Raw genomic sequence first — 23011 nt, 5'->3', positions numbered from 1 at the left:
ACACAAATCCTGCGTGCAATGAAAGCAAATAGTGAAAATTGAAATATTTCCACTGCTGTTGTAGTGAAATACATCACTTTTTTCAGTATCTCAAAAATAACTCACATTTACCTTGTGAAACATAAATACAGAATCATCCAACATGGATACACAAAAACACATCTTAAAATACTCTTCTGAAGTGCTCTTTACAGTGCAAATTAAAGCTTTAAACAGTGAACAAAAGTTTTTCATTTCTCTCACCAATCTCAATGGCAGGGACATAAAATGGCGCTGCCTTGTGTAGTTTCACTTTCTCTTTTTTTCAGCAAGAAACACAGATAACACGAACTAATTAGTATTTCTCGGGCTCAGAGTAACATTTTGTGAATGAAAAACTCAAAGAAACTTATTTACAAGTGAGATTAGGGTGAGATTGATCATAAATATTCTCTTTTCTTACCGATTTGCAACTAAATGCGCACGATGTGTGGAGTCAGCACGGAGTTTGGCAAAACCATAGACAGTAAATAAATGGACAGACCTTTCGTGACGTCACCCATAGAGTTCTCAACCGCCGTTCTGAAGACTACAAGTGAGTCCAGCAGGACGTCTCCACATTGAATATTTGAAACCGGATGTAAATGTGATTGGTCCAGCCCATCACGTGACCGCAACACGTGGACAGAGGAAGCGCCGTGATAGGGAGATTTACGCAAAACTTTAACTCGTAATATAAAATCAACAGATGATTTCTGTGAAAATCAGAGTCTGGTGAAGCCAGCACGGTTATAGAAACTAGTGATAGAGACCAAAATATGTCCTGAAACCGGGCGCTTTATATGTTTATTTGCACTCTGAAAATCGGCATTTTTGAATGGGTTCCAATGGGACCTGGGCTCTTTTTGAAACCAGCATCATCGCCCCCTGCTGGAATCTCTCCGGAATTACAGCTTTTTTGCACTTCCGCGTTATCTTCATGATTTATGAGCGGAGGTTGGTGCCTGGTCTGTCCGCATGTCCTGTTGTGTGTCCATGCCTGCATCAGCTCTGCTCAGCTCGGTCCTGTATTCCAGTGTTCCTGTGTTCCTTAGTTTGATTCCTGTCGCCCCCTGTCTGCATGTCGTACTGTCCTTAAGACACCGAACCCTAAATTGCGTCCACTGGGTGGATTTGAACACTTTACATGGCAGCCGCCTCCAGTGGTGTGTGAATGTGTGTGTGAATGGGTGAATGTGATAACACAGTGTCAAGTGCTTTGGGCTCTGTTAATGCTGATGAAAAGTGAGATATAAGTGTAGTCCATTTACGCACCATTTAGTCCTTCCTGTATCCCTGGAAATAAAGAAGTTCAACTCAGCCTGTGCTGCCTGCATGTGGGTCCTTCCATCCCCGCAACTGTAACAGTTTCATTCGTTTCAAACTCATCTGGTCGCAAAAACTTCAATAAAGATTGATGGTTTTTGTGAGGGTTGACGGTCCACAGGGCAATGTTTACGTTACTCGCACTGTAATGGCTGCTTCCACCTGCAAAAAAGATGAAATCAGAGCAGCACAACAAGGAAGTGATGAAGACTTCAGCTTCACAATGAGAAAATCTGGTTTCACTCTGTCTTCAGTCTTTCTGTGGAGAATTTTCATCTTCTACCTGTGCCTGGGGAGATTTTCATGGGTACTTCCCACCAATTCAAATACAACCCCAATTCTCTAAATGTTTCAGCATTGTTTGAAATATTGACATAAACATATAACTTCAATCGTATCATCCAGGTCAGTCACGGTGCTGGAGCAGATTCATGAATGAATTAGATGGCAACAACACATCTTGAAATATTTGAACAGAAGAAATTTGACTTTTATTTCTGCCTCAGACAACATACACATCAGATAATCAGAACAGTCAATCATCCTTTTGTTCCTCTGATCCTGTTCAGGGTCACGGGATGCTGGAGGCTGTCCCAGCTACGTAGGGGTAATGGTCCACCCTGGAAAAGATGTCAGTCCATCACAGGTCCAACACACACAACTACACACACTCACATTCACACGAGAGGCAGTTTAGATTCGCCAAGTAAATTCATGGGATCATGGGAAGAATCCAGAGTACCCAAAGGACCCACACACGCATGCAGAACATTTAAACTCCACACAGAAAGGCCCCGGCCTTGGCCAGTAATTTCGACCCAGGCTTTTGTTGCTGTGTAGCAAGACCGTGTATCACTGATCCACTGTGTGACCACAATCAATAATCATTTTTACAGATCATCCTCTGAATTATTTTTTCATGGCTTTTGGTTCATTTTAGTGAGAAGAAAAAAATCTCCAGCTTCTGGTGAAGTTAAATTATTTCAAAAAGTTCATCTTCTGGAGATCAAGAAAGTAAAAGTTTCCTTTCAGTCCAACAGTTAGTATTTCAGTCCAGATCTGCTCCATTTGGACTAAAGCTGTGAACTGACCAAGAGACAGACATGATCATCAGAGCTGAGCTGCAATAAAGCACATTAGGGCAATGTGCAATGTAACAAAGCACTTTAAAGAGAAGTAATTTTAGTGAATATACCGTGTAATGATTTTTAAAGATTGTAATAACTGTAATTTGTAACTATAATTTTATTTAATGTAACTATGATGAATGTACTGGTTAGGCAATCTTTGTTCAGGTCCTCTCGTCCGGGTTTGTGGCTGTGAATTGTTTCTGTGTGGTTTTCTTGTTTTTTGTCTACCTCTATGATTGTTCATTGTTGTGTACTTGTGACCGCTGTGTTCTGCCCTGTTACTGATTCCCTGTCGTTTTCTTTGTTTACGTGACAATTGTCACATTCACCTGTCTAGGGACTATGGATGGAAATTAGCCCATGGCTACATTCCGGCATATTTACACATGCTGTTCATTAATATGCAATGTCCCAATTAAATAAATAAATAAATTGAAATTGAAATTGTATCAAAGAAACCAGAGACAGATGTGTTGATAGAAATCAGAGAAACTCTTTATGGAGCAGAAATATGACACAGTCTCATCAGCTCAGCTCACATTCAGCTGCAGGAGGGTTTTTGTTTCACTCTTTCTCACTGTGTGGGCTCACTTCTTTGGCTCTGGGACTAAACTGTATGTAACAGGTAAGAAGAAACGTTTACTTTATATGTATTGTTGTTTTATTTGCAGACATAGAAACTTAGCTTAATTTGAGTTTTTTTTTTAAAGGTTATTCATTTTTTTCAGTGTAATTTATTCATCAAACACAGATATTTTAGAAAGTTTTAGAAAGTACAGACATACTATATGCATATTATTACTGACAGACAAGCTGAAGTGTAATTTAAAGTATGAATTATGAATTGGCTTTGCTTTAAATCAAAACTGATGAATGTGTCAAAAACTTTCTTTTTCAGTCATACACTGGTACACAAAAACTCTAAAGCCAAGTCTTTAATACATACATGCTAATTTGATGTTGAAATAATTATGTAAAACATGTTATATTCACTAATGTCTGTATTGTACTTAATGTATTTGACATTGACATGAGCACACAATTAAAAATGAATCAGTGCTGGATGTTGTTGTTAATGCACCTGAAATGTGAAAAAAATAGTTGATCATCTTTTTTTCGTTATTACATATTGTGTGGAAAAACATTAAGAGGATGTAACAAATTTCTTTTGCAGACTCAATATTACTTTTAAATTAAGCTAAAAGACATATACAATGATATGAAAGTAATTAGACAACATTCTAATATATTTTAGATAAATATTTATTGAATTTTACTTTGTGTAAAATATCCCGTCAGATGACATGAAAATAATGAGTCACAATGATCATTACACAAATCTGACGCATTAACTATTCAAAAAAGTTGTGTGAAAATTTAATTTATTTACTGCACTTTCTTGGTTTCCAGATAAACTCAAACCATTATATATAAAATCTGAAAAACATTAGAGTCACAAATATAAATTACAAACAAAACATTTTAAATACATTTAAAATAACATTGATCCCTCATCAAAATGTTCTGACTGTATGATGTTAAATGTCTTTAATGCCACAAATTTAGGAATGTCATCAGCTAAAATCAAGACTGACTTGTTTTCTGTCTTTTTCCATCAGATCGAAAAAAACTGAGAAGTTCACTAGTCTCTTACATTAACACTAATGGAATACATTCTGAGTTACCAGTTAGGGTGAGAGTTAAAGAAAACTTTTAAACTGTACGAAACCAGAAGACCTGGAAAAGAGCAATGTACACCCATGAACAACATGCAAACTCCACACATAAACTCAGTCTGAGTTCAGCCTGGATGTGAAGCAGGAACTTTCTCACACTGACTCCACTGTGTGGCCCCGACTCTGACCACTTTATTTCTCTGTTAAAAATCACTGTGAGCTGCAACACATGAGGACCTGAGGTGAAGACAGAGTCTGATATCAACATGAACACAGTGAGCAGTGACCTTTGTACTGTGTTCACATCAATCAGCTGATTGATCAGAGTTGAGGTGGTTTCCAGGATCAGACTGAATGTAGCTGAGAGCTGGAAGCTGCTGTTGACTTTGTGGTTGTGTGTGTGTGCTGCTTGTTGCTGCTGTCTGATTCCAGAGCAGCAGGTAGTGAAGCCCGTGGTGAGCGTGTACCCAGCAGCCTCCAGAGATCCCCTGAAGAACCACCTGCTGTGTGTGGCCTCAGCCATGTTCCCTCCTGAGGTCCAGTTCTCCTGGAAAAGACTGAAGCAGAACGGCGGCCTGGAGGAGCTGAACTCCAGAGAGGGAGAGCAGCTGGAGCTCAGAGAGTCGGGACGCTCCACCTCCATCTTGGTGCTCGGTCAGCATGATCCTGAAACACAATATTACTGCTCCGTGAAGCATGAGGAAGGTACAGTTTGAAATGGCGAGGGGAAGAAGGTTTGATGACTATTGCCGTGATTCACTGTCATTATTTAGAGCACTGACATGTTGACCTTTGTCCATTTCAGTCATAGAGGTCACTGCCTCTCCGTCTACTGCTCCCTCAACTCCTCCTCCTCCTGCCCTTCCTCCTTCTACTCCTCCTCCTCCTCCTCCAGCCGTCCCTCCACCACACTGGTCCAGAGAGAGGCTGCTCTGCCTGCAGTACACAGTGCTGATAGTGAAGAGTGTGGTCTACTGCTTTGGACTCTCTCTGATGATGATCCTCAGAAACAAAGGACCGTCCACCAGCTCCACACATGCTGACTGACCTCCAAGAGCTTTGACGTCTCACTCACACCTGCTGGAAAACTCAAACATGTTTTCTGTCATCAACTGTAAAGAACAACAAAGATTATCTTGAAACAATCTTCCTCCTGAACACATGTAGAAAACACAGAGAAGAAGAATAGAAAGAGGAACTTCAGTTCAGTCAGTATTTTAAACAAAGAAACTAATGACATATTTCTCTGTTTTTCTCTTTTATGATATTGTTTCTCAATGTTAAACTTTCTTTACATTTCCTCAGTGTTACTTTCAGAATAAAATGTCACATAATGTTGTTTTGTTGTGTTTTCTCTTCAGTCTGACATGTTGAGCGCTAACAGGAAGTGTTTCACTCTTCATCAGGATAGTTTCTTGTGAAGTGAACAGTGAATGGGAGTTTTGATGATCTTCAGTCTCTTCCTCATGAAACACAGAGCTGTTCAATCTACTAAACTCTGATGACATTGATACTGATGGATTGAACTGAATTCAATCAGCTCCAAATATTTCCCACAGTGCAACAGTAACAGTATTCAGGGTCTCAGCTCACCTGTGTGTGGGTGGAGGTCTCATCAGAAACATGTTGAGAGGAAATCAAACCACAGAGAAGACAGACAGACAGGAGTGGCGTTCATGACGGAGCAGCAGCAGATGTGAATTTGTTCTCTGTGGTTATTAGAAGAGAAAAAACAAGCTGGTGAGAGCTCATCACACTTCCTCCACTGCAGCAGAGCAGTTCTGTGGCTTTCTGCTCTGCAGCCTCCACACTGTGAACTTTGACTTTCTCTTTATTAACATGACAGCTACAAGTGGAAACTCTGTTCTTCCTCTGTGAGAGAAAAAGTCTCCATTTGTGAACTCCAGCAATAAATGATGGAGTCAAAGGAGGAACAATGATCCAGCCTGCAGTCTGCTGCTGAGGGTCCATGTTGGATTCACATCAGAACAGACTCCATAGAAGTTAGAAACACTTTCATACTGAATGCTTTAGAGCACAAACATCCATGTTGAAGGTCACATGTTGATTTATCAGAAGAGTTAAAATGCAAAGTTAAATCACACATAATTCCACTAAATTGCAGCCATGTTCAGGAGTTTCCTGTAAAATGATTCATGACTACAAACAAAGCAGGTTTGACACTAAGATGACTCAAGGTTATTGTTACACTTCGATCCTCTGTAACAGGGTCTGCACAGGGCCGCTGCAAGTCATTTAGGGGCACGAAACACAACTGGTTTGTGGCGCCCCCTGGTGTCAGTCTGAGTGAATGCCACTAATTTCAGGCCCAACAGAAGCACACGTCTGCATTTCCTGGAAGCAAAATCCGCTGTCAGGTCATTGTAGGACAGCTTCTGAGCCACGTCCATGTTGATGCTGATGACAGCCAAACCACTTCAACGTTCCTGACCCACTGATGAACGCAAACATGTTGTAATGAGCCTGAGTTTTGAAAAGCTTCGCTCAGCAGAGGCAACAGTAACAGGAAGAGTTAGAGCGATCTGAAGAGCAATCCAGAGATGTGGATACACCTCTTGCTGATGGTTGCTCATCTACATCTGCTTCCTGGTCTTGTGTTCCTCCTTGGACAAACTTCAGCATCGACCCTGCATTAATGTAGGAATGCAAGAAGACACATACAGCACTCAAACTTCAAGGATTTGAGGCTGAAATACTGTCTACAATTTTAAATCCACAAGAGAAAAATATTGCATGCATTCATTTTATGTTTTTGCATCAATAACTTGTGCACGGCATTATGCCAACATATTTGTCAGGCACAATATCTTGACATCATTTGGACACTAATAGTTCAACACACCTACATGTGATTAAAATAAAAGGATTCCACCTCACCTGAAGAGTGCATTAATAAAATTAAAGTCTTATCACCACATGCTACCTTTGTGCCTCCACATGCACTCGATTGTCAACAATTATAAAACTTCAAAAGGCTCCATATGAATGGCGTGTAAGTTTCTGTTTCCTCAGAGTTGTTACCATGAGTTGTTTTACATTGTACTGCTTCATCAATTTATTTCTTTGTGAAAGTATTTTTATAACACAGTGAATCAGCAACATTTTGAAAGAGGATTGATCAAAGCCATTCGCTCATTCTTTCTGTATCATATCTTACAGCTGCAGCACCAACTGCTTTTAGTTGCTGGGTAATTCTGGTGATATTTCAACAAAACAATCTGAAATATAATGTGCTGACAACATGCCTCTTACTATGCTTGTCAGAAGAATTTTTTTAGTTTTACAGAGTTTATTACCATGAGGTCTATCGCCAAGAAGCATGAAAAATGGCTTTAAAATAGGTTAAATGGCTAAAACAGCTGAAATTTCAAAATTGTCAACAAAAAAGTTTGAAAAGAGGAGAGGAACTGTTAAAATCAGGTCCAAAAATAGGTTGAATGTAATAAAATGTTCACTCTTCTGAATTTAAACTTCATAAATGCTTCAACAAATACTATAGCTGTATGAGCATCAAAACTATATATGAAACTTCATGAGCTGCTTTCACCTTATTTCAAAGGTTGAATTTGCTTTGAGGCTCCAGACCAACTTCACTTGGTGAAAAGTCACAAAAACAAAACTTTTGGTCTTCAAGGTTGCAGAGTTCTGCTCTATAACACAGCACAACACACAATATTCTTTTTGAGACGAAATTCTTGTGTCACTCCTCCTGTTGTCCACCAGGAGGCAGCAAAACCACAATATTCGAATCATTCCAGCTCTCTGGGGTGTTTCTACTGACAGGAGCTCCTGCTGGGGATGGTGGAGAGTCTTGAGTCGGGGTCAGAGGTGAAGGCTGCTGTTGGAGCCCTGGAGGTCTCTGTTAATGATTAGAGTTCTCTTCTTTTTTATTTCACTTTTTTTTTATTTCAACACGTCACTGTCACTTTTCCATCTCATCTTGAATTTTTTTTTTTTCTTGCTACCAAATTGACACCTGCAAGTGTAGTTTGTTTGGTTCTGTACATCTAACAGCCTGAAACGAGCCACTGGTGATGTGAGGTTTAAAAAGAGGAGAACAGTAATCACTGAAATTAACTGAAAGATGAACATTAATGGTTCAGTTCAGTTCACCGTTCAGGAGGATTAGAATGTAATTCCTTCTACTTTCTTCTTTGTGAAACTTTTCAAAGTAAAAGTTTTCTGGGTTGTCGTTGCATTTTCAATTTCTCAAGATCCACTCATTATTTCTGATGAAGATATGGAGTGAAACAGACTTTCAGTTATTGTTCGCATATTTCCCTTCCCTAACCCTGAGTTATGTCGACATTTACTATTTCTATTACTGTTTTACTGTTTTCTGTTCTATTTATTAATATGGAAAATTACAGCTTGTGAACTCATAATCTTGCTCGTCTAATCAGACACACACTAATGTTCATGCAAGGACTTCTGAGTATCTCTGTGCAGAAAGACAAATCCTTATCAGGCAGAGCAGCTGTGCTGGAACAACGGGAGGAACACCGTTTCCACATCAGTGTGTGAGAAGCAGAGGTTCAACCAGCCCAGACCAGCTCCAGTGAGGAGTGAGCCAGAAGAATGAAGAAGTTCCCCCGCCTGTGAGTGGAAGACTTGATAAAAACACACACATTAGATTAGACTTCGCCTTTTCGCTCTGACTCTGTCGGTGAGGGCTGCTTGAGGACAGACTAGGGACACAGAGGACCAGAATTCTGTCTGGAGGCTTCGCACAAATAAATTGGAATCAGCTTTGGGAATCTGCATTGGGGCTCTTTAATTCTGCACTCTATTTGGGATCCAAGAAAGAATCTGTAAGGTTGGAGGAGCAGTCAGAGGGGAGCCCGGCCCGGAGGAAAACTCCATCCTCAACAGTTAAGATAGATGTATTAGAAACACATCAGAGAATCTCTGAGACATGTCTGAAGCTACTGCACAATTTATTATAATTATATACAAAATATAGGTATTCTGTATAAATAAAAATATTTGTTACTTTTCTGATAAACATATAGTCTATCAATCTGACAATAAAATGTAGAAAATATTAAAAATGGTGAAAGTACAGTTTTGGGTTATGACTCTGGAAATAAGCAGTAAATGTGGTCACTAACTTTGTTGGAAGATCTTTTAGAGTCTCCAGATTCCTTGAGGAGGGCGGTGTGTGACAGTTGATACTGAACCATAAAGTCGTCCAGTCTGCTGGTTTTTCTGGACTTTAACTCAACATGTTTCATGTCCATCAGCTCTTCTGCAGGATACTTTCTCTTTCATTGTCCTCTCTTATGTTCTGTTGCCAAATGAAATATAAATAATTAGTAATGACAAATAATGAATAAAGGTGTCAAAAAGTATTAATAATGTTAATATTTTTCAAACTCTAATTTACTTTCAAATGATATTAGATGTTAATTACTTGTTTTTTACAAATTTGCCAGAAGATTACAATGACTGTTGTGTTTGGTTTCTACTTTCTCTGATGCCTTCCATGGTCTCATTGGCACTGAAAAAAAGAAAAAAAAATCTATCAGATCTTCTCAGTTAAACAAATCAAACAAAAATCTTCAAATATTTTTGTTACAGACACACACACAAAAAATTACTTCAGAATAGATTCAATTATAGCGGCATTACATAGAAAATATGTGTAAAGATTTTTTTTTTCTTGAATCATCTTGAGAAATATACTGTTACTGGCTGTCAACACATAAAGCACCTGTTCAACAAAAATGTCGAAATGTCTCAGAGCATAACACCACTCCACAGTGCTGCTGACGGCAGAAAGGATTTTCTCAGGTCCTCCATGAGGCCTTGGCTGTGGTCCTGGTTGAACTTCATCCTGGTCTGTGGAAGCTGTGGAAATGAGCTCATCATGTTCTGGAAATGTTTTTTTTTTCTCCAGACATGTTTTACTGGAAATATAACATTTAAAGTGAATCCAAATTAAATTTCTTGATCAGACAATATTTCCAACATCTGTCTGAGCAGGACTGGAAAATTAAACATGTTGTATTGAGGCAAATAAAGAGAGAGAGGAAACAGTCCAAGTCCCCTCATGAACTCACTTGGATTATTGATTATATTATTTCTGATTTTGCAATTCAGTTTACTTGGTGTTAAACATTCTGTAAATGATTAATCCGAAATTGCCTGAAAATATTTCAGACACACACAAGCTGTGTGTATGTGTGTGTGTGTGTGTGTGTGAACATGTGTGGTTATTTTTCCTACTTCAACTGAAAGATAACATTTATGACACAAAATTTATTAAACCCTAAAACCTAAATATGTGAGAAAATAAATATTCTCAGTGTTTTTTTTTTCTCTCTTCAGGCTGGATTCAGCCAGATGAAACCACAGAGCAGCCTCAGCTGAGCTGTCAATCAGCAGCTTATCTGTGGGCTGATGGGAGGTTTGAGGAGCTGTTAGAAACCACATGAGCTCGTCTGCTCAAACAGCTCGTCCTTGTTTGGCCTCGGCTGCATCAGAGCTCCACTTCTCCTCAGCTCCTCCAGAGGAAACACCACTGCACACAATGCTTTTCCTCCCAGCTGCTGCTCTCTGCTGTCTGTGTTCAGGTGAGTGTTTCCAGCCAATCAGGAGCCAGAAAACTCCACCTGGAACAAAGGAGGTCACACTGACCTGCACCTGTCTGTCTGTGTCTCCACAGCGCTGGTTGCCATGGCAGCAGAGCTGATTCAGGATGATTTAACATTGACCAGGAGAGTCGGGGACACAGTCTCCTTCAGCTGTGGAGGACCTTCTAAATGTGTCTATATAGTCTGGTTCCAGAAGAAAGACACAAAAACATTCAAAGCGGTTCTTGAGATTAATAGAAAAGAGTGTACAGTAAGTCATAGGTACAATCATCCTCAGGTAAATGATTTCTCAGCTGTGAAGAAGCAAAATAGCTGTGAGTTAAAGATTAACAAAATTAAATCAGATCATTCAGCCTCCTACTACTGCTCCTGTTGGTTCTACCACAGTGAGAAATGATCCCTGCAGCCTGAACAAAAACCAACTGATGTCAAATAAAGAGTGTGACAGGAAGTAAATGGTAAACCAGAGAGGAGGTTCACATATTTCACTCCACCTCAGTCTGAGTCTCAAACACTCTTAGTTTAGTGAGTTTCTTTGTCATGTAACCCACCTCCAGAATTCTCATGAGCACATCTGTCGCGGCTGACAAAAATTTTGCCTGAACAGGATAGCAGATCTTCTTTTTATCAGGCTCAGAGAGGGCTTCTGCAATGAGGGTTTTGGAAACTGAGGTTCACTGACTTGGTTTGAACTGGACATTGAACGGTGCAGACACTGTCAGGATTGCAGATTTCCTACCCAGTGCATTCAGTGATTTCAAAAATACCTGCTGCTCATTCAGTGAGGGCTCTACAGCATCACGTGACATAAGCGCTGGGACATTTTTTGGTGATTGACTGAGGAGTTATGGCCTCCAATGCAGCCTCAGAGAAACTTCTTCTGCGAATCCGTGAGGATGAAAAGTCAATTTCTGACTCAGGTGTGTAAGAAATTGACTGGGAAGTCCCAGTCTGGGATTAATAAAGTAACTCTCTACTCTACTCTACTCTAAATTGACTCCTTCACACCACCAGGAAGTAGCCAGTTAGCTTTTGTCTGCGTGACAGTTCTCAATTGCCAGATTCTTGTGGCCCCTAGATCAGGGGTGTCCAACCTTTTTGGACCCAAGATCTACTTTTCAAATTGCAAAGCCCTCAGAATCTACTTTGTCCAGGCGGCGGTGGTGCTGCCCCCGTCCTCCACCGTTCAGCGGAGATGGGGGGGGGGGGGGGGGGGGGGGGAATCCGCCACCCCTGCAGCCGTACCGCTGTTTCTCATGCGTGAAGTGCTGCCTGCGCACACACACACTCGCTCGCTCGTGCGCGCACACATTGCTCTCTTCTTTCTTTTTTTTACCGCACAAACTTTTTTTTATTCCCTGCACCTTGTGGTCTACTTGGTAACACTCTGTGATCGACCCGTCGATTGCGATCGACTGGTTGAGCACCCGCCTGTTCTCGATAGAACAGCACAGCTGCAACGTGGGTGCATGTGGCTCCAAGCCCAGCCTTGCAGTCACAGTAAGCTGCCATCACTGCTCTGTCCTTGTCAACTAGGATCCAAGGTGAAGTGGGCGTACTTCTGATGCTCTGGGAATGATGAACCTGAAAAAGTTTGTTACAAGAGGTTGACGTTATTACAGTCTAAGTTAATGAATATTCAAAAGAAGAAAAACATGAATCTGAAAAAAAATTGAAATAATTTGTACATTGAATAGGATTTGTACATTGTTCTTGTTAGTTTCAGTCAGAGTGACTTTCCACATTCCATTTTAGAGAAAAAAAGCTCGAGAAATCATTTTACAGGGGGCAATGCTCCATAAATATTAGACATCGCGGCTGACACTGCGCTGGGATGTAAGATGGCATGAACTGGTGGTGTCAGTCCTAACCTGAGGCTATGAGAGCAACTGGCTCAGGGATAATGTGAGGTGTGATAATGTCTTCATACTCAACATTCAAGTTCGCAACATTCAGAACAAGCTAGTCAGCCGACACTGCAGCAGCTCTACAAAACACTCAACAGCATTCATTTTGTCGGCCTTGCTTCATTCACGAGGCTGCTCACTCCGTTGCTGTGTATCTGCAGTTAAATCTGGGATGTCGAGTGTCCACTAGGGGTGTAACGGTACACAAAAGCCACAGTATGGTATGTACCTCGGTGTAAGGGTCACGGTTTGGTACGTTTTTTGGTACAGTGGGGAAGAAGTAACAAAAGCTCACAAATGTACCAGAACATTTTTCCCAAGCTTTCCCATGTGACACATTATTGGCCCAGTTTACATGGGTGTTTTTTCAATCCGATTGTAAACAATCGTATTAAATGCGAGTGTATTCATGTACAGCATACAAAGCATCCACGATGAATCCTGGTTTACAAGGACCCTGGGTGAAGCGGATTATACAGCGTCCTGGGACATGCGCACAAAGTCTCATGAGGAACTTTCAGGTCTTTAGCTCTGCAGCAGCAGTCCTCAGCGCCGAGCAGAGTGTTTTTATCTGCTGATATCTGCTCAAATAATGTCCCAACATCTCCATGATACGCTGCTGAAGGAGCGGCTGCTCCCTCAGCTGGAGCACTGCCGCACCAAGCAGCACGTCTCGGTGTGAGGTCTGCAAGGCATGCCGATGTTTCGAATTAACTGGTGCCCGTGTTAACTTGTGACCAATACATGACTGAAACATGTAGTTGTTCTGGCGAACATCAGCTATCGACAGTTACAGTGAGTGTATACGTTTAAAGTCTTTTGTGAGTCTTACTTTAACAGCTGCTGTAATCAGCATGTGTTTACACAGACCTCCGCCGTCATTCGTTAACACAGGAACCAGTTAATTCATAACACCAGCCGGCTATCGCTTGTATTTTGCTATGGAGCTCTTTATACAACTCGCCATTAAAAAGTATTTTTCCACCACCCTGGCGTTCTTCTACTGTTTTTTTTACTGTGCTGCTTCCCGTTTACTGGCACGTCACACTTCAGGACGTAAGAGGGAATGCATGCGGAACAAATACTCCCCCGTTTAATCCGCTCCACCACATGCTGCATCTCTCATTCCGCTTGTACTTTCTTCTTCATTTGTTAATGTTTGGACCTGCTTGTTCTTCTTCTTCTTCTGTGGTAATGGTGGTTGCCGGCAGCTTTTAGGCTCATTACTGCCACCTAAGGTTGGAATCAGGACTCGCTTTTTTTTTTTTTTTTTTTTTTTTTTTTACTCACTTATGTATTCGTCGTGTGATTGTGTGTACCGACCCGTGACCCCCGTACCGTCAAATACCGTTAAACTCCTAGTGTCCACCTTTTTTTTTTCCCCCCTTGTCCTGTTCGGCAGCTGGGGCATGCAATAGTGTATGATGAAGCCTTTAACTGTCTGAACAGATTTCAATGTTAGCAGCAGGAAGAGATTGAATCTCCTCCTGCTGCTGCCTTTATTTGAAACTGGCATCTGGTATGGCTGCCAGACAGGACTGGGACGGAAACGCTCAGAGAGCAAGAGACAGAGAAAGAGAGATCGATAAAGAGAGGGGGAAAGGGGAGGTGGGGGGGAGCATAACATATATACAAATTTACAAAACAAAACAGTATTGTCGACATCAACTCCAGTCTAACTTCATTGTTTTCTTGGGGGATTTCGTATTGGACAAACGGAAAGAAGTTCATTTTGCGTTTGATGCATTGGCTTCCTTGTAGTTAACCAATCCCGTGTTTGATACAAATTTTGATACCACCCCCGAAATGTACTGGCTCTGACGGTTCAAACAAGGTGTTAATCATCCAAATCGGAAAATCTAGGCTTGAAATATTTGCCTGTGCAGCTTCCTATTCTGAAACAATGGATACGAGGCTCGACGCAGGAGGAGCGCGTAATTGCGGATTTTATCCACAATTAACCGTTATCCGCAGCAGTGTTTGGGTTAAAACAAACAAACAACAAGAAAAAAGAAACTTCTGGCCACCAGCCCGGAATAGACCGGCCGTTCGAGAAAACTCCTGAACCTCCTAATGGCCAGGCCACCCCTGGATATAGCCCGTTCATTTTGGGTATGTCATTTTTGAGCAGAAACTTAAAAAAATGTGCTAGAGTTTAACAGTAAACGAATAATTTGGAATTAGCATTCAGTAAAACCTGAAGGATTCTGGAGTTCTTGGACAGAAAAGATCGACATTCCATTTATAACTGTGAAACACCAACAACACAAATGATTCCAAAAATTATGTTTATTAACAATAAAACAAAACCATATGCAGAATTCTATCTAGGTTTCTATACAAGTCATGTCTGGGAGAATGTGTGTGTGTGTGTGTGTGTGTGTGTGTGTGTGTGTGTGTGTGTGTGTGTGTGTGTGTGTGTGTGTGTGTGTGTGTGTGTGAGGGAGAGAGATGGTTCGTGAGATGGAGATGGAATGGAGGACTCAGGGGGGGAAATACAGATCAAAGTGGCAGCCAGCTGAAGACTACAGTTAAAATGGCGGATCAGAGGGATGTGCTTGGCACATGTGCTCAGTAACAAAGGAGAGCTTAGGAGGAGGTGGGGCCTCTTTCCTCTCTCAAGTGCAACTTTGTAAAAGCCAATTCAAAGGAGTCTACATGATCTGTGTTGTCCATCACCTCAGACCGGGTGGACGATGTTGGATTAACCAGGTGATGTTTTGGTGTGATGCTGGAGGTTTAAGCATTATAGTTCAGTACCAAGTTGAACTTGCAAACCCGGCGTTGGGTGAAGCAAAGTGATCATTAGCTTACAGACTGTTAACTTATCCTCAGTTCATCAAAACCGGTAAACAATCTCAATTAAATCCACACATCATGAAAACAATCAGTTCTACGCTTGGCAAAACCTGTCTATGCTAAAGCCCAGATAGTTACCACGTTCCATTGTCTTTGGAGGAAGAGTTGCTCGGTGCTAGCCAGCTGCTCGGTGCTAGCCAGGTGGTTGCTCTTTGTCTTCGGTTAGCAGGTCCCTGCTAACGTTGTCTGTGGCTGTGCAGTGGGAGAAGGTGGAGGTGTTGAAGGGTCGAAGACCCGTTCCTGCCGTGGTTCTTCCGCAGTGTCCTTGGCATGGGCTGGAGGAGTGGATCCGGGGCCTGGGTGGCAGTCAGACGCTGGGGCTGACTGTGCTTGGCTTGGTCGATCAGTCTGCCATGTGCTTATGACTGGAGGCCGAACATCCTGCTTCAGGTTGAAAGAACTGGTCGCTTCTCCTGTGGGAGTCTTAAGAACAGTTCGTGAGAGCAGAGGCCGTGTACCTCTTTATGTTCTGGTGGTCCTTTGTGGGGAAGCCTGGATGCTGGATGCCAGGGTCCTCTCTGGTTAGGCCCTGGTCTGAGGGCCTATCCTTCCTTTGTTAGCCGTTAGCAGTGCTGGTTAGCCGGGTATGGGACTAGGGAAGGTCCCTACCTGCCTCCTCGGAGGTTGGGGAAGAAGTCTGCTGGAGAACCTTCCTCTTCGAAGGTCTCGGTCCAACTCATGAAGTGGGGGCCGGGGGAAGCACTGGGCTGGGCGGTTTCTGTGAAACCTGACCAATCACAGTTCATCACCTCCTCTCAGAGGTGGGCTTTGAAGCTTGGCTGGAAATTCAAATGACTCCCCCTCCATGAGGGTTGGTGGGGGGAGGACTGGTCTCCCCCTTGCTGTATGTGTGCACACACACAGCAGTCATGGCGAATGAACAGCTTCCTGGTGATACCCGCAATCCCCAACACCACTTTTCTATGCATCGTGTCCCCCCTCCGTCTCGGTCGACCTCTCCCTTGTGCCGGCCTGTATGGTTCTTCTCTGATGTTCACATGCCCATGTATTGGTGACATCAATGTGTCAACGGACGGGACTTGGATGTGGTTTTGTCATGTTCAGAGCCGGCTGAACATGCTTGAGGCTGTTGCATCGCCACCTGGTTCGATCCTTGCTCTTGATTGATTGTCACAACTGGAGCCTGTATTTTGGCTTTTTCGTTCTTTTGCTTGCACTTTTGCTTTGCTTCTCCAAGCTGCAGTTGTGTCAATTTATTTGTCAGTTCTTTACTCAGCTCCTCTTCTCTTCTGTTGCTGAGGTCATTAGCTTTATAGTGTTTGATGTTTGATGCCATTTCTTCACAACATTTTTCATCAAAGGCTCCTTCTATGGGCCACTTTGCCCCTTCGGGAGTTCTGTTGTTCATTTTTTCATACATTTTAGAATTTCTTTTTCAAATTTTGGGTGCTGTCGTATTATTACCTGTGCCGGGCTCACCCTCCTGCTGTCCACTTTATCCATCTTAGCTCCCATGACTCGTCCCACACAGCTGGCTCTCTTGTCAGCTCCGCTTCTGTGTCTGTGGGGGTAGCTTGTATTAGTAATTTATTTTATTTTATCTTACAACTGCTGTTGTCAATACTAGTTCTCTGATATAATCATACAAAAACACTTAGCTTCCGTCACCTTGTGGCTTTCTCACCAGTTGGGCAGATTTACCCGTTTCTCACTTTACCTTTCGTGGACTGACCGTGATATCCAGACGGTACTCCACTTCAGCTGCGATGATAACACACCCAGCCCCCCTGTATTCCAGCGGCTCCTGATCCCCGTGTCCAGAGCACGTCGGGAATTCCCCCTATACTTGTTAGAATAACACATCTGGTCATATGCCACAGTTTCTGAATGATTTCCTGCCAATTTTGCCACAATTCAACTTCAGTTTTCGTCTTTATATCTACGTTCTATCCAACAATAAGTTATTATTTCATGCATCTCAATATCTCTCGGTTTCATCTATGTTCTCAGGAGAGTAATACTCCTTATCACTGCTGCCTCCTCTCTCAAGCAGTCCAGGTCAGGCCCTTCGTATTTCACTCACTCAGGTTGAATCTGTTGTGAGCATACGCAGCCCTGTACTATAAGGTTCTAAATTTGGTCAATTAGTTTCCTTCACCTTCCCAAAGAACCTGCCTGTTCACTCCACCTTTTCTATCTATAATTACCCATACCAGTCTCATTACTAAAAGCTTTAACATCACATAAGCTGAGGCATTTAAAATACTGTTAAGTTGTCTCGTTTGAAAGGGAATCTGCTGTAAATTTTCCACCTTCACAATTTAGTCAGTCTTCTTTTGTTGTCTATTTACACTACTGACCCCCGATGCACACTGGATGTGGTCCGGCTGCGGAACGGCTGCGGTCTGGACACCGCAGCTAATCGGTAGTCAATAAAACCAATGCTGTGATGCACACCGGCCACGATCCGGCTGCGGTCCAGCTCCGGAGCCTCTGCGGAGCTCCGGTCTCTTTCCGAAAGGTTCCTATTTTTCAAGATGCCGTAGCCCTACCGCGTCAATCCAGACAGAAGCAAGTCGGGTGGAGCAATAACATGTAGGACATGTTTTGGCGTTGCTCCTGACCCGGGCAAACTTTTTTTCATTATTGAAACTTTTAAAGTTGACCCCAAAGAGATCTCATCCGTTCACAAGAGGCTAACGCTCCAATTTTCCTGATTCCCAGACCGACACAACATTTGGAGCAGTATTAAAGTGGCTATGAGCAAAGGTAGATCTGGTAAGGACCAGGTGGCTAAAGCCTCGGGCTCTGTTAGAGATGCTGGTGACGAAACGACGGATCTGTCCGGGGTGATGTCGGCTATCGCGAGCAGCGAGGGCAGGATACTGGCCCGAATAGACTCAAGCACACAAGACCTAAATGCCAAAATAGGCTCCATATGGGAGGATATGGCAAAGCAAGCAACCCGGGTGAAAGATCTGGAAGACGGATGAAACACAAACTCGGAGAAAACGATGGAGATGGAGGGAGATGTTAGCCAGCTGAAGTCGGAGGTTGCTATGCTACAGCTGAAGCTAGAAGACTTGGAGGGACGGCAACACCGATGCAATGCGCGCATTGTTGGGATAAAAGAGGTGCTCGAGAACAGCGGAGGCCAGCGACCTACAGATGCTATCGCCAAAATTCTCCAGGAGCTGCTGAACCTCGACTTCACCCCGACTTTGGACTGGGCGCATCGCAGCCTACGACCCCCACCCAGTGAAGGAGAGCCCCCGCGAGTGATTGTGGTGAAATTTCATTACTTTCAGGAGAGAGAGATGGTGTTTCGTAAAGCTGCTAGCACAACTTCACTGACTCTCCAGGGCAAGAAAGTGAGTATTTTTCCTGACTATACTGCAGCAGTGGCTAAAAGGAGAGCAGCTTTCACTGAGGCTAAACGACTCCTCCGGAGCTGTAAAGGGATCAAGTTTGGGATCGTTTTCCCAGCTGTGCTTCGCATTACGTTGCCCTCCAGTCAAGAGAAACGTTTTGAGGACCCGACAGAAGCAACGGACTATATTCGGAGGAATCTGAAGCCTTAGGACACAGACTTTTTTTTTTTTTTCTGCAGATGGGAACAGTCTTATGAGCGGTTGGTGGCATTAGCTGCTAACTGAGGCTAAGTGCTAACCAGCCTAATCATTCTGAGACACTGAGATGGCGATGGGAGGGTAAGGTGGAGTGGACACTTTGCATGTGTTTACTACACAGTTTGTATTGTTTACTTTTGATAAAATCAAGAGATATGGCTCTTATTCTCTGTTGTTTATAAGGAAGACAGCTACATTATGCTCACTCTGCAGAAGGGCTATTTTAGTTATATCTTTATGAAAAAGTATTTGATTTACTATCCAAGAAAGAGTTAAGAACCAAGGTAAGACATTATTTTATGATGAAGAATTTGCAGGGGTTGACATTTGGATGGGGTGTATTAAAACTTAAAATAATAGGGTTTATGAAATACTCTTTGGTGGAAGATGGTTCGCCCTGGTTGGGGCTCGTAGAATTAGTGTAAGGTTATTGGCTTTTTTATGCTAGTGAAAGGGTGTGCAACCGCTGGCGAGTTAGGTCAGCACGGGGTTTTGAGGCTCTTTGTTTTTGTAGGTTACAGACAGGGTAATGTGTTTTTTTTTTTTTTCCCCCACTTGTTTTGTTTCTTAACCAAATATGCTTGACACATTGAGTGTGGACAACATTCTGTTTTTGAGTTGGAATATTAAGGGGATGCATAATCCAGTAAAATGCAGTAGAATCTTTGCTCATTTAAAGTCTTTGAAGTCTGATATTGTATTTCTACAGGAAACACACCTCCTAACCACAGATCAGGCAAAATTAAGGAAGGCATGGATAGGTCAAATATTCTGTTCAAAAAGTGAGCATAGAAAGAGGGGCACAGCCATATTAGTGAAAAAAAAATACTCCTTTCATTTCTCAATCAGTCATATCTGACTCAAGGGGTAGATATGTGATAGTAACGGGGACACTGTGTAGCACACGAGTGGTGTTAGCAAATGTGTATGGACCAAATTGGGATGACCCGTTATTCTTCTCAAATTTCATAGCAAACCTCCCGGATTTGAATGACCATCAGTTGATATTAGGAGGGGATTTTAATTGTGTGCTCCACCCATATCTAGATAGGTCTAACCCAAGATCTAATAGCAAAATTTCTAAGGCAGGTGCAGTTATCAATTCATTTGTGGAAGCTTATGCATTGTTTGATCCTTGGAGAAAAAAGAATCCAACAAAAAAGGAATACTCTTTTTTCTCACCAGTACACCACTCGTATGCCAGGATTGATTTTTTTCTTCTTGACAATAGGATGCTTCCCACGGTCAGAGGGTGCCAATATAGCAGTATTGTTATATCGGACCATGGCCCAGTTGTACTGGATATAGGTCTTCAGGGCTGTCCTAGGATACGACGTACTTGGCGGTTAAACCCATTGTTATTATCCAAAGATTCATTCAAGAAATTTCTTTTGCCACAAATAGACATGTTTTTGGAACTAAATATCACTCCAGACGTGCAGCCAACAACCATATGGGAGGCCCTTAAAGCCTACCTAAGGGGCCAGATTATTTCTTATTCAGCATTTGAAAGAAAAAAATTGAAACAGCGTATGGATGACCTAATCAATAATATAGCAGAAGTAGACCGCTTATATGCCAATTCCCCAACTCCTGAACTCTATAAGAAAAAATTACTGCTAAAAACAGAATTTGATAATTTGTCTATTGCACAAACTGAACGGCTGCTTTTCAAAACCAAACAAACATTTTATGAGCATGGAGAAAAATCTGAAAAACTCTTAGCTCATCAAATCAGACAGTCTAAAGCTGCAAATACTATCGCTGAAATAAAAACTTCAACAGGGATGATAACTAATAAACCAGACGACATCAATGATCAGTTTAAACAGTTCTATTGCAATCTTTATACTTCAGAATCAAATGTGGATCTTTCCCAAATCAGTAACTTTTTAGATAAACTGAACATACCAAAAATCACACCTGAGGATCAGATTCGGTTAGACAAAGAAATATCAACTGAGGAGGTGACGCAGGCAATTAAATCCATGCAGAACCACAAAGCACCTGGACCGGATGGTTTTTCTATAGAAATTTATAAAGAATTTACAGATAAATTAGCACCAATACTTAAAATGGTATACCATGACATTTTTAAACAATATAAATTGCCACAGACTATGACAAATGCAATTATCTCAGTCTTACTAAAAAAGGATAAGGACCCCACGTTATGCAGCTCATATCGTCCAGTAAGCTTATTGAACTGTGACTACAAAATTCCAACAAAAATTCTTGCTGCTCGTCTTGAAACAGTAGTCCCGAGTATTATTAACAGAGATCAAACTGGCTTTATACCCGGTAGACAGTCTTTTTATAATATGCGACGTTTATTGAACATATTATATTTGCCTAACTCAGCACAGCCAGAAATAATTATTTCGTTAGATGCAGAGAAGGCATTCGACCGGGTCGAATGGCAATATCTCCTTGCTGTTTTAGAAAGGTTTGCATTCGGCCCTTTATTCCTATCATGGGTTAAAATATTGTATAACTCCCCAACAGCAGCAGTACGGACAAATAATATAGTATCAGACTATTTCCAACTCTACAGAGGCTGCAGACAAGGTTGTAGCCTCTCTCCTTATCTTTTTGATTTAGCGATTGAGGCCCTTGCAATAGCCCTCCGAACAGAGAACAACATCAAAGGTATCACTCGAGGGCATGAAACCTATAAGGTGTCACTGTACGCTGATGACCTCTTCTTATATATTTTGAGCCCAAAAGAATCTATACCAAAATTGTTGGACATTTTGGATAACTTTGGCCGCTTATCAGGTTATAAATTAAATTACTCAAAGAGTCTGCTTTTTCGAATAAATAAATCTGATACGGACTATTCCATCTTCCCATTTAAACTGGAAATGAATGAGTTTACATATTTAGGTATTAAAGTCACTCGCTCGCTGGGGGGGTTTTACAATAATAATTTTAGGCCATTGATAGACAAGATGTCCCAGGACTTTAAAAAGTGGTCAACTCTGCCCTTATCTTTGGCAGGTCGAATCAACATGGTAAAGAGGAATCCGTGTATCATTCGTTCAATCAATATTCAATTAAGAATCAAAAAACAAAATATTGAAAAATGAGTCGTTTTTCCTTTTCTTGTTTTTAAAATAAAAATGAATAAATGAAAATTGGTTTGTTTTTCAATATCCCGTTTGTTAAGACAGATCAAATAAAGGAAAGTTGAAATATGGCCACAGAGCAGACTTTAATGTGATTTTTCAATTTCTTCGATCTCCGTGACCCGGAAGTTCTATTGTCTGTGTTTTGGTTTTTGCCAGCGGGAAACGTGGGCGGGTCACGTCAACCTGTGGGTCAGTTTAAGTCCGAATCAGGCCGAATTTTGCCCTGATCTTCTCCTCCCGACCGAAGCTGACAGGGTCCTACTGTCGGGAGTATGCAAATGAGTTCGGGTCCGATCCTCCTCTGGTGTGCAGGGGGGGGTGGGGGGTGGGGTGGGGGGGGGGGTTCAGAGAGATTTTTTCCCGTCAGAGCCTCTCGGGAGGCGTCAGAAGGGGAGATCGTAGATAATGAACATGTTTAATATTTCCGATTGCAAATCCTGTGGTGTGTGGAGCTCCGACAGGCGCCGATCAGCTGAGAGCGGAGCTGTCCACACCCCCAGAATAGAGCTCCGTGATTGGCTGAACAGCTCCATCTCACCAAGGTGCTGCTGCTTAAAAAAAAAAAAAAAAAAAAAAATCCCCTCCCAGCTGTCAGAGATGGAGACATATGTTTGTGAAATATATTATGACAGTGAAAGAGTAAAGTCAGAACTCCTAAACTCAGCAGTGCAGAAAGTGAGAGGTTAATCCTCAATCGTTCCTGGATGAACTGCATTTCCTAAATTCAGACCCAAACTCCGATCTGATTCATTCATTT

At 42.0% G+C, this 23011-nt stretch overlaps 1 protein-coding gene across 1 annotated transcript; it reads left to right on the top strand.

Annotated features, from left to right (window-relative positions):
- The first annotated feature begins 3059 nt into the window (after window positions 1-3059).
- Window positions 3060-5489, top strand: LOC115385710 (PX domain-containing protein kinase-like protein). The gene is made up of 3 exons (XM_030087769.1): window positions 3060-3099; window positions 4583-4855; window positions 4956-5489. Exons 2-3 carry the CDS (start codon window positions 4672-4674, stop codon window positions 5195-5197), a joined length of 426 nt encoding a protein of 141 aa, XP_029943629.1. The 5' UTR covers window positions 3060-3099; window positions 4583-4671; the 3' UTR covers window positions 5198-5489.
- The last annotated feature ends 17522 nt before the right edge of the window (window positions 5490-23011 follow it).

Source organism: Salarias fasciatus, unplaced genomic scaffold (genome assembly GCF_902148845.1).
Source record: "Salarias fasciatus unplaced genomic scaffold, fSalaFa1.1, whole genome shotgun sequence".
Lineage (NCBI taxonomy): Eukaryota > Metazoa > Chordata > Actinopteri > Blenniiformes > Blenniidae > Salarias > Salarias fasciatus.
Note: the sequence above shows the minus strand (reverse complement) of the source record. Positions and strands in the feature narration are given on the sequence as shown.